Genomic DNA, 13305 nt, shown 5'->3' on the forward strand with positions numbered 1-13305 from the left:
CCCTGAGTCAGCCAGCGAAGGACCGTGCCTGACTGGACCTTCTCTGACTGACTGGAGCTCCTCTGGCCAGCTTATACGATTTTGGCACCCATTAGATCTGCTTGGAGATTGGTATGAGTGTCGGGCACACACGGTGTAAAACTGTGCAAACACGAAGCGCTGGGTTTAAAAAATACAACACCATTCTCCCATATATCGCCATCTTTAGTAGAGCTATCATTTGCTTTACGTGTTTGAAATAGCCGAGTGATGTTTGCACAGATCAAGCGCCTTGGGAAGAAACGTCTTACAGTAAGGAGTAACTGCACAATTCTAAAGCTCCCTTTATCTCCGAGCAGATGTGAGGATCCAGATCATTCTCGGTGTTTTACGGCAGTATTGCAACATCTAGTACTCTTTTCTAGTAGTAGTAGTCTAGTTTCAATATCGCCAACTGTGGTTTAAGGTTCGAGGGGCGGCTGATTTTTTTGTTTCCAAGCAGACCTAACGGCGGCAAAGACCGTACCCAACTGGCAAAAAGACTTGGGTGGCTATAAAAACTTCTTTTACCAGTTGGATACGGTCTTCGCCACCGTTAAATCTGCTTGGAGATGAACTTATCTGGTGATTTGAACTCGCATTGTTTTATCAATAAAAAAGTGCGAGATCTAGAGGACTGGTACTGTAGTAAATACTGGTAGGTGAGAACACAAGGTTGCCAAATATCATTCTTAAGACCTCGTGGGTGATATTACCATGTATATTGCCCATCTTATTAATTGTTTTCAAAGAAAAACTACAGTTTTTTATTTGTAGAGAATGACGAAGAGAACGACGTTCTTGTAGAGAATGGCCTATCCGACATCCCCCCCCCCCCCAGCCCTTCTTCGCTAGAAACTCAGTGACGCCCTGTGGTGACCACTAAATATTCGGACTGCCACACAGCATGAGCAGTTATCTCAAAGCCTACGTTCAATTATAACACCCCCGATACAGCTAATTGTATCCCTAACCCTGTTATCGGGATCCTTTTATCCAATGTGCGACATTTTGAGTGGCCTTTTCAAAAACCGCCCAGGAGCGAGCCCTCTGGGGCAGCCTACTAATGAAAACATCGCCCTGGTTTATTTGCGTATTTGAATAAAGAACAGGATATGAATGAAAATGTTTCCATATATTCCATGAATCTTATACAGGAAGTGGCGATAGACTACTACTACTAGAAAAGAGCACTAAATGTTGCAATAGTGCCAATACAGGCGTAAAACACCGATCCAGATCTTTACATCTGCTTAGAGACCCAGAGCCTCAGAATTGTGCAGTCACTCCTTACTGTAAGAATTTTCTTCCCAAGGCACTTGATCTGTGCAAACAAGCACTATTCCTAAAGATATGCCTCCCTATTACAACACAGTGGTGCGAAATGCGTTCACATATGTATAGGATTCTATACACGGAGCTGACATACTAGTAGTTATAAGACGTGTTCATGGAAAGATACAGCCACGTACGAAGAGAACTTGCGTCGAACATTTCATGGAAGTATTACATCTCGCCTTCACTTCCTACTTGGTACGGGTCTTAGAATTCGGCAAAAAATGATCCTATTTGGCCAGAAGAGTCAGTCCACGGAAGATGAATTCCCCCCTCCGAAGCTAAGCCGGCAACTAAAATCCTATGGTGGCCAAACTCCCCTGGCAAATATTCTCCCTACAACAAGCGAAGCTAGCGTGGTCTGGGAACACAAAAGGCTATATTTCAAAAGAACGTATATTGTTTCAGGCCAGATATATTCTTCTTACTTAGAAGATGAATTAATTAAGATATGTACAAAAAAACTTAACGATTTCCCATTCGAGTGTTCCTATATTCAGTAAGCCAGCACTTCAAGTTATATCAATACCACTTGATTGCCCCATGGAGGCCCGATCTTTACGCGACAGGCAGACCTTTTCTAGGATTCCAGTTTCGCAGAACCAAGGTTAGATATACTTGACTTTTCAATGACTTTTGCTTTGAACTTCAGCGTACCATACAAGTATAGACCCGGCAACTTAACCTTAGTTTACGGCTCCCACACTTGTATCCTTCGATGATACAAGTCCTTTGATGTAATATTCATGTGACTTTCTACAGTGTATTTTGAATTTGGGCCTTTTATATGCCGCCTTGTTCTGACAAGCTATTCTCTGCACCTGCCCGGCGGAATTATATGCTTAAGGTACCATATTTAAGCGGAGTTTCCACTGTTATTTGCTTAACTCGCGACTTGAGTCCTAATACCTCCAGACGACTTAACCCGTACGTTCAAGCGGGTGGGGCTTTCGGGTCAAAGACTATGCTTGGTGATGGTGATGCTACAAAGAGGCCATATATAGCCTGGAAGCATCTGTTTCAAGGCGTTTCGTGGAACCGGTAGGAGCTGAGATCAATTCTTCTGTGGGGTTTCGTCGCTTGGTGCTCTTTTGAACACTGGTTCTACACGTCTCAATAAAAAGATGCCCTAATACTCCAACCGTTAACTAAACGTTTCACTCAGTCCCCAGCCTATATGTTAGTTTTAGAACATTGAGATTTATTTTCTTTCACGAGCAGCTGCTATGTTCAAGTAGTGTGCCTGCTACACTTTTCTCCTAATCGTTTCCGTTTGACTATTAAAGTGCATGATACCCTCCTTAAACCTGTTTCAACCAGGCCTTGCCATAAAGCCAACTAAACGATAGACTGTTTGCCGATCTAAATCCGCATACAAATGATTACACAATGACTCCAACAAATCCAATCTAAATCTTTAAATCTTTATTTGCTTAAATCAACATCGCAGAAGTACATATAGTTCATACAAACCACGGGCTTCAACGCCTACAGCATGCAGAGTGTTACATGATAAACAGCACCGCGTGGGTCTTTCTCAGCCCAATCGTTATGCCGTCGCAATGGATAGAGAACGTCACAACAGTCTCGTCTGTCCATTAGCAGATCGCAGAATAAACAGCACGGATATATTGTATTTGCACAGTAGCAGCTGATGCCACTTGTATGACTCAGGTGTAAGGATTAACCGTGTCCCCAAGGCATCCCGTACAGCTACGAGATGGCCACACTTTGCAGTTGACACCAAGGCGCTGATGTGTCGGAAGACAGTACAAATTTCACAGGGCTGTTCTCTAAAGCTTTGTAAATTTCAACTTTTTAATGATTAACCTTGCCCTCGAGGCATCCAGTGTACAGGTAAAAATATTACTGCAGTAGACAGTTGACACCAAGGCGCTGAAATGCCGAGAGACAGTACAAATTTCACGGGGCTGTTTTCTAAAGCTTTTGCAAATTTCAACTTTTTAATGATTAACCTTGCCCTCGAGGCATCCCGTACATGTAAACATATGACTACACTTGACAGTTGACACCAAGGCGATGAAATATCGTTAGACAGTACAAATTTCACGGGGCTGGTCTCTTAAGCATTTGCAAATTTCAGCGTTTTCTAAAAGTTTATACAGCTTTCCACCACCTCCTGAAGCTTGAGAAGGTCAACTTTGCCTCTGCCTGCCTCCAGCAGCTTATGAGGTTGTTGGTGATCCCGTAACGCCTGACAAAACTGAAACTACTACAAACACTGATATTTTCTCTGGTCGTATTTTCTGGTACATTTTTTTATTCTTTCTTGTTTGCTGAGGCGTTGTCCCCTTCCCTTCCGGATGATGGTTATCTACTATAGAATTACTCTGGACTTATTTTCTAGCACATTTTGACTACTAGTGTTTTTATATTTTGGGTCGTTGTCCTCTTTTCTTCTCGGATATAATAGTTATCTATTACTCCCTGTGGCCAAGGATCATTACGGACGTTTTAAGGCAAATTAGCCTCGTCACAGAAGATCAGTCGTTAGAGTAGACATCAAAGCAGTCAATCATGGCTGCAGCTGGCGATAAATTGAGGGCACTGCCCAGAATCAGGTACCAGATCTCTCTCTATATATATGGCCTCCGTCGGTCAGTACTGACCATGGTAAAATCCTAATTCACAACAGTCCTAAAGCATCGACTATGGCTAAACAGCCCTATACGAGAATTCATTCTCATTTATAAAAGTGCACGTAGTTATATTTTTGTAAAGGTGGCTTCAAATTAAGGACACTGCCCAGAATCAGGTACCAGATCTCTACATGTTAGCATTTTGGCCAGAGAATAAAATAAAGGATTCTCATTTCTGAAATTTAAAAAGTTGTTATATTTTTGCAACGGTGGCGCATCAAATTGAGGGCACTGCCCGGAATCGGGTACCACATCTTCACATTTCCGCGAGGACAAAAAAGTATTCTCATTTACAAAAGTAGTCATATTCTTGCACAAGTGGCTTCACAGCTGCTTGCAGACTTTCATACGGTTGAGAATTAGGTTAACTCTGCATGACCACATGACGTCGTGAATACACAAGTTTCAAGAAGCTATTAGCGGGCACCACCTGGATTCAGCAGCTGATCTCACGACAAATAGATTCTAATATGAACTGTAAAAAAAAGTTGTACTTCTAATCGACCAGCCTGGAGAAAACAACGATGATAATGATCGATCATAACATACTGCAAAGAACGCACTGAGTCTACTCAGGGCAGACCTGAAAGAGAGAAGACTAGGACCTTTTTTTAATTTTATTTTTATTAAACGGTTCTTAGTGGCAAATGTGCAAACTAGATCCGTAGTGTGTTTTTTGGCTCACTTTTCGACAGATTAGCCGAATAGGCTCGGTGGGCGTCACTCCACCGCCGGGGAAGGTCGTGTAAAGTGCCTTTCCCAAGGGCACAACATCGGGGTATGGTGAGTATCGAACTCGGGACCAATTGGTTCTGAGTTCAACGCCCTAACCGTTACGCCACGCCGACGCACAGGACCGTTTTCCCGTGGTCACAAAGAAAGCTACAGGAGCTCAGGAAGCTCGCGGACAATGATCCGGACAGAGTGGAGAGAGTTGAAGAAGTACTGATTGCAGCTGCAGGGTGTCAACTACTGCAGCAGCAGAACACAGTGGACTAATAACATACTGGTGCTCGGGCACCGACCTTTTCACAAAACGAATATAAATAAATTCAGTTGTCGTCTCCCATTGAAAAGAATTGATGAAAGCAATTTAGCATCACAATACCTGTTTTGCGGTTCTTAATAATTTGCAAATTTTCAATATCATCTGGCTTTGCAATTTGGCTAAATCACCTCGTCTTCTTTACTGTAACAAACACACGAACACTAATGTCTGTCAAAAGACAAGGTCGCTGGAGGAAACTAAAACGACTGCACACAAACGTGCCGGGAAAAGACTTAACAATACGTTGAATGCACTTCTATTTTTATTTTTTTGACAAAACTGCTTTATAGATGTCGTACTTGTCTCTCATATTCATCTGTATCATCAAACATACCATTGAATTTTGAAATGTATGGTCTACTTATGGTGAAGAAAGACACAAAAATTCATGCATTCAATTATAGCAAACACCGATTTCCTATCACAGACCGATACTTTTTATGTGTTACTTTCATGCTCTTACGTCTGCTTGTGTAGGTGAATATACATAATGCATCAAATCATCCATACTAACTCTTGTATTTGAACGTTATAAATCAGTAGAATATTCTTGGCTCAGGGACTCAATTGTAAATCACACTCATGGCTCACTAGTGGATGCTTGTTTTTGGCATAGGTTGCGCAATGTACAATTGTCGTGTATAAAAGTTCATTAACATGTAACTAGGTCGACAGCGAGCATACTGTGTACCTAGCGAGTAAAATGGTACTTTCTACAATTAACGTACAAGTTGTCATCATGCCATATAATGGTGGTTTTAAGCCCAGTAATTACAGACGTATCCATGCGGGTTCTCTGTGCGTCAGACCGCTCAGACCCACCAAGCCTCAAATGTCAAAGGGATAATTTACAATCAATCCCACTTTGGTGAGACGAACTATTTGCTTAGATGTACATAAAAAAACGAAAACACGGCATAGGTACAAAACTAACAAGGTAGACTGTGTAGATATCCATTATCATAGGAACAGTTGTTTCACAACGTAAACGACAGTTCTGCAGTGTGTAAATCTTTATGTAAAACAAACCCAGCACATTTATGACCATGCATGATATAAAATATAAAAGAGAATAAAAATATAAACGATCTGCTGAGTAGACCAACTACTTAATGCACCGAAAACAGTTAAAAAAGCTTTAAGTGTTGATTTCATCTTATCTTCTCATCTTAGTAACAATATGTCTATAAGAATATAATAGATCTGCTGAATAGACCTACTACCTACAGCACAGAGAACAGCTTAAAAAGCTTGAAGTGTTAATTTTATCATTATCGTCTTAGTAACAATATCCTTAGGGCTTATGTTTCATTTGTGCTATTGAATGAAGAGGTTATTGCCCGCAGACACATAAAAAGCCGCTTCCGTATCACAATCTGCTATACAACCATGCTGAGCTTTTGTGTGAAAATTGGCTTCTGACGAAAGCAGTGTGCAATACCCTAACTTCCCCCAGGACATTTATCTGACAAACAATACACAAGATGATGGGAATGCAAAAACTCCTGCTTAATGATGTTCTTGAGCGTCACAAGAAGAATTCATCAATCTATGAAGTTATTAAATCCCATACCATAGCTAAACTGCACGCACCAAATATTAGTTCGCACGGTCAGGAATGGCAATATGAATATTTCATTAGAGCGATTGTACGCTGTGGCCTCACCCAGCTTGAGCATCTCTCGGAGGCTTAGTCTAAAATTGAGGAGACTTTCCAGTTATGTGAAAGTAGTCTCATCAAAAGGCAATATGATATGTAAAATCGTCTTAGGGTGGGAGGCAAAATCTTTCACATTTCGCTGAAAGCTACAAAATGTTCAGGTTTCACCGAATATGAATTGCCATATGCTGTGTGTACGAAAATCATCAATCGTAATAAGCACTCTTTGATGGCTACATGCAAACGACCCGTATACATCGGTCCCTTAAATAATACCCCTATTTAGTAAGCTCTGCGCATTCAGACGCATGTAAAGGTCAACCGCCTACACCGAGGGATCGATCCACCGGGGCGATTTTCCGAGCCATTTAAACCGCCCCAAATGGGCAGTGAGGTTTTCCCCCTCTGAACCATCAGCTGAAAGTAAAGCCCCGATTGATAGCGGCACCGTGGTATAATGTCATTGGGGAGAGGCGACAGGCTTTTAAGACCAGCAAAGCAACATCGCCGCCCTCTCCTTTCAAGAAACATTCAGCAAACGCGAAAGCCTGAGAGGCCAATTAGCCATGAGGAAAAGTCGTTAGGTCGTATGAATGCGAAGTGTGTGGTCATTGTGGAACACAAAAAAAAACATCTTGAACTGCCATAGCGAGTGAGCAGACCAAGATGTTGTCAACTTAGAAGTTACATGAAAAAAAAGCCCAACACAGACCTACAATTCATCCATATTTCCTGTTGGAATGTTTTTTTTAGCTAAATGCTATTGTTTAATTCGATTTGACTCCATTATCGATTTTGTTAAGCGTACGCCGGAGGAGATTTCCGGTGAGTTGTTTCAAGAGTAATAGCTCTGTCGTGACAATTTACACGCTTTGTCCGTCTTGTGGTCGATGTCCTCTAACAGGATGTGCGGTCGTATGCACTACATGTGTCGATCCAGTCGTTAAAATACTGTAACAGTGTATCATTGCCAAATAGCAGTCTTTAACGTTACTGCCTGGCAGATCAAGACTGGAAAAAACGTAGTAGGCTATACAGCTTTGTCTACAATCCTTTTTGGGCATATTCGTTGCGAGCCTATTTAAAGAGAGAGAAACACAGAGAGAGAGGGGGCAACAGACAAACAGAGAGAAAGAGAGGGATCTAGAGTGAGATCTATTGAGAGATCTATAGATATCTAGAGAGAGATCTAGAGAGTGAGAGATCTAGAGAGAGAGAAAGATCTCGAAAGAGATATAAACAGAAAGATCTAGAGGGAGATCTAGAGGGAAAGATATCTAGAGTGATATCTAGAACGTTAGAGGTCTAGAGAGAGATCTAGAGAGAGATAGAGAGAAAGGTGGAGAGAGAGAAAGGTGGGGAGAGAGAGAGAAAGGGGGCGAGATGTACACGTACACTACCTAGGGTGCCAGATTGGCGAGACTTCGTTTATGGGATTACCAAAGGTCTATAACCCGACTTGGAAGCATATAGATCTTGGAGCACTCAAGAACTGGCCTGTATCCTACCGATACTCTGGCAACCAGAGAGATGTACACGTACACAATTTTCAGTTTTCCTGACTTCTGTATCTAATCCTCCACCACCTTGAGTAGAAGATAGACTGTTGTCTATTGATTATCTTTGGTATTCTCCGATCATGAAATAAATCACCTCCTTCACGCAGTGGTTTCTCGGAAGCCCACCCTGTATAACCTAAGAATGGCACAGGGGGATCACGGGAGGGAGTGGGTGTATATATATATATGGAATTTTAAGAAAGGCATAAAAATTGCACCAGGTTTGTACTGCAGGTGGGAAGTAGACCAGAATCTTGTAGAAACAGTGCACGGCCCTACATACTTAACATTATGGCCGGCCTTAAAGTACATTCCATCTTTAATGGTATCTCCTATGCATTTAGGGCCGTAATACTGTAATTTTGCGGTGTAGATTAGGTATAAGCTTCTTGCGGAGTTGCTGGCTGGATGCAGTAACCCAAATATAATGATACTTGAAACCATCGCAGAGGCACTATCATATTTGACCAGTCATCTTGGTAATACGTCGATGCATCTGATCATCCCAATTCTCTCTGTCAACCCTGTATACAAATGAAATAAACTACCTGTACAAAAGTGAAAGTTACTTTTTTTCACTTTCACTTACACTCTTTCACTTTCACCTTCCCTGTACAGATAGGGAACCTGGAGGACCACTACCTCTTCCGTCACAAAGACGTGCCTCACCGGTCCCGCAGGGGAGCTCATCACCACACCAAACGGCTGGGGGACGATAGCAGGGTGAGGAATACATTTCTCTATAACATGCTGTTGTGAACAATGAATGAATGAATGAAGACCTTTATTGTATGTTCGTGCCCCGAGGGGCTAGATACAGGTCGTTTAACATAAACCTAACTAACATGTAAGTGACATATGCAGTGAAATATATACAGTACATTGTGTAAACATACATGGTAGACGAAAGTGATAAGCTAAGCTAATCCAGTAGAGTCAACTTCTTCTCGCTTCTTTGTACATGTGTAGATGTATGAACAGATCATGTTTCTTATACAAGGGTTGTCTAGACGCAACAAAAATATGAATTTATCCGTTGCGTTTAAATATTCAAAGTATGGGAATTTCTCATTAATACATTTGAAAAGAAAATTTCTTTCAGAACAATAGTCCCTATCATGAATGCTATGACAGAAACTCAATATAGTGATATAGTCCAGTGACCAATCAGTGGTTCACGGCCGCCAAGTGTTCCTGCTGTTTTAATAGATAGCGATGGGCACGAGTCTTAAAGGATTGAAGGCCCCATTCATAAGTCGGTGTTAGATAGAAAAAAAGATGTATGTTTTCTGAGATCTTAAATGGCTGAAGGCAGGAGACTTTTGCCGTGCGTATATCGCAATTAAAAACACATCTCGGAGATCTAAATTTATAATTCTAACCTCACATGATAGACGTTTCAAAGAGGTAACTTTAGGTCGTAAGTAAGAAAACCTGCTGGGATGTGACAGAGACGAGACATATTAAACGTCGGTCCATGCCGCTTTGGAACCACATGCTGAGAATGATCGACAACAAAGCTGGAAAGACAAGCACTTCAAGCAGACATGTCAAGTCATCATGTCTCATATGACAGCACATGGCGTATTTTAGTGTACTAGACTGTGAAAACGCGGCGTGGGTTGAAGCTCGAAGTGAAGTAGCTGTAGACTAATGCAGATAATACGTTGATGAATGTTAGACATCCAGGTAATAAAATACACCAAACATAGTAACTTATGCAACTGGATAAAATGTAGATGACAGATCTAAAGAAAGTATTGACGTTGGTAACGAAGAAATCACAATGTGCAGTTCCCAGAAATATTCCCTGTTTAGGGACTCAACGTGATTTAGCCTTCAAATGCCAGTGGTTAGTTACCCTGCCTCTGGACCAAGAAGCCGTGATCATGAGTTTGTATCCCGGCTGTGTCAGTCACCCGACATGCACGCCACTGGGAAGTTTCGCAGTCCTTAAGACGGGACATTAAGCCTTGCTCCACTGTACATAGTTGAAAAGATCTAGAGGAATTTCTCAAGTGCAATGAACATGTAAATACTGTACATAGCGGATGTCTTGTTTGTCACGACCAGTGGAAGATTTTCTTTTTCGCGAGCTAAATTGGTTCGAGATCACTTTGATCACTTTTACTCAACTGTAGCATACATCGTCCCCTAGCAGATGCTCGTGGCATGTCCAGAAATGTTGAGCTACATTTTTTTCTTGGGTTTCAACAGATACAATGGGTCGCACAGCAGGTCGGGCGGACTCGGAGTAAAAGAGTACCCATCCCCCAACAACCCCGGACATCAGACAGCACCGGACCCATGACCTTCCTCGACCCCTACTGGGACAAACAGTGGTATCTGGTAGGTTGATAAACTTATGCTCTTATCGAACAATAATTCTCCATCAAACTTACAGCCAATTCAAATCATGCATGTGCCATGTACTAAGCGACTAGAAAATAACTAAAAAACTACCAGTAAGAATAATATATTTATTCCTTCCGTTGTTTCTACACTGACGCAACACATTGAGAGTTTACTCAAGAATCTATTTCCTTTTTTGTTTTTATGTCTATCCAACTATTTTTATCAAAAAGTAAAACCTTTGTTTCTGATTTCAATTACAGCACGACACGAGAACATCGACCAACTTGCCCAAACTAGATCTTCACGTACTTCCGGTCTGGAGAAAAGGCATCACGGGAAAAGGTGTTGTTGTGGCAGTGTTGGACGATGGGATAGAAAAGGACCATCCAGATCTCAAAGACAACTATGTAAGTTTCAAAGAGCAGGAAATGGTCATCTTTTAAAGTACCAATATCATCAATCCAGGATTGTGTTATCAACCTAGGTTTTTCCCTAAAACTATCGTACAGTTGAACTCGTTGCCACCAAATACAGAAGGGGTATTCTAATTGGATAGCTTTGAAAAACGCTTGCAGCTAGATGTGCAAAGGTTAGGTGTGATAAGTCATTAAGTGTAATATAACCAACTGCTGCCGCGGCGCACGCCTGCGAACCTGATGTGTTACACCGAGGGGCAAATTTACCGGTAATATAGATACAGAAGTCTGAAGTATTATACATCCGATTAATACATTGACATTTCATTAGATTTAGCTGTCACGACCGAAAACGTTTGTACATACTCATCAGTGGAAGATGTCAGAGACTGAGACATGATCTTGCTGTTGCCTCGACGTTCATCGGACAGCATCCATTTCAATCCAGGCTCTCCTTGATTGGTTGATATCTACATTATATTGCATAGTGAAAAATTGCGTGATGTTGCATTGTTACAATATGTCATTTGCAATTTCATAATTTTCCAATGTTCTTTCTTTTGTTACAGGACCCCGAAGCTAGCTATGACTTCAACGACAACGACCCGGATCCCCAGCCAAGATATGAAGAAACGAACGAGAACAAGTGAGTATCTACGCACGGTTATTGCTTGTAACATGTCACTAGAAAGGGCCTGTTAATCACAAAGATTATCAGATATTCATTCAACTTGCTGTGTGTGTAAATAACTGTAACATCGAACATTATGGAATCCATCAAAACGTATTAAGATGTGAGATTCTCAACAAGTCAACACCTACTTTCTTTTAAGAACGAAATCCAACTTGAAGATACTAATTATTCCGAGTTGGCACTGTGTGTCAAAGAACTTTCTTGCCTGAAGTAAGCCGGCATTTCTGCCATTGAAACAAAGCCACCTCAGGGCTTACATAAAGCACGGATGTACGTCACCTTCCATTGTACTACATATGCATCATCATTAACACTTCACACAGGTCATCTATTGAAGCACACTGTGCTTTGGTCATCCCTCCGGAGACCTATTTCTACAAAGGAGCTTAGATTGGTTTCAATAATTGGCATTACCATGGGGATAAACGACAGCGTCATCGCTGAGTGAAAACGAATACTGATTGTCGCAAGTAAGACTTTAGAGGTTCCGACTTCAACCGTTCCAAATTGTAACAAGATATGATGAATCTGTAGCAAAGAAAGCTACAAAAGTTCACAACCTACGTCTGGGCTATTGCAGAGTCACCTGGGACATGGTCGATAGCAATATGATATATAGAAAAATACATGAAGACAGTCCAAACAGAGATTGACGCGGGATGCTTGAATCATGCAACTTGTAGTACCTTAATGAAGATGCGCTGCAATGAATGAAAATCTTTATTGTACACGTATACCCATTAGGAATAGTTTGCAGATACATGAATAAATTGGAATTGTCAAGCTACTTCAAGAGGTATGATCTACTGTGAATTCGGCTTTTCATTCTTTGTGATGGTGAAAATTCATGATCAGTTTGTCTAAGCTCATTAGAAATATGAATTTGACTGTACTACTTAGGTGCATGAATAAGGGAAACATACTATAGATTGTATCAGTCTGTAAGGTTCAGCTCTCTCTTTGTCATATAGTCTACATTCTACTACACAATGATGTTAATGTTCCTTCTCGTAGGGCCCCGGGAATGAGAGAGCTTCAGAGATTAGCCTCAAGGGTCAAACACTGCACGTAAAAGAGCCAGCACACAAACAGAAGATTAGGGGTGACCTGGTGTGCCTGTCCAAAAACTGGAGCCGCAGCGAAGCTGCATTGCACTACCATGAGCTATTTGAAAAAGCACAATGCTTCACCTCAATTGAGGATGACTTATTTTATTTCCTTTTTTAGGCACGGGACCCGCTGTGCGGGGGAGATCGCGATGGCGGCCAACAACTCTCAGTGCGGCGTGGGGATAGCATTCAATTCGAGAATAGGAGGTAAGAAAAGATGCACAGCACTCATTTGCTGCAAACCAAGGATTGATGTGTTTAAAAATTGAATCTGTTGAAATGTCGATCCAGGATTGGGCTGCACAGCCACATGCGAGCCTGCAGAAGAGGACTGACTTATCTATTTATTGTTTCGGCTGTTTTGAACACACAGCCAAACCAATGAATAAATACGTCAGTCCTTCTATTGATCTTCGGAAGCTAAGAAATAGCCATGTGTTACAACACAAAA

At 41.5% G+C, this 13305-nt stretch overlaps 1 protein-coding gene across 1 annotated transcript in view; it reads left to right on the forward strand.

Moving 5' to 3' along the window:
- LOC136428899 (neuroendocrine convertase 1-like) overlaps positions 1 to 13305 on the forward strand; it is a 38309-nt gene that overhangs the window by 6435 nt on the left and 18569 nt on the right. The window contains exons 2-6 of the mRNA XM_066418724.1: positions 8899 to 9003; positions 10498 to 10629; positions 10896 to 11042; positions 11621 to 11697; positions 12973 to 13061. Coding sequence (XP_066274821.1) covers positions 8899 to 9003; positions 10498 to 10629; positions 10896 to 11042; positions 11621 to 11697; positions 12973 to 13061 — 550 coding nt within the window. The remainder of the gene's footprint in view (positions 1 to 8898; positions 9004 to 10497; positions 10630 to 10895; positions 11043 to 11620; positions 11698 to 12972; positions 13062 to 13305) is intronic.

The sequence above is a fragment of the Branchiostoma lanceolatum genome, chromosome 2 (genome assembly GCF_035083965.1).
Source record: "Branchiostoma lanceolatum isolate klBraLanc5 chromosome 2, klBraLanc5.hap2, whole genome shotgun sequence".
NCBI classification, from domain to species: Eukaryota; Metazoa; Chordata; class Leptocardii; order Amphioxiformes; family Branchiostomatidae; genus Branchiostoma; species Branchiostoma lanceolatum.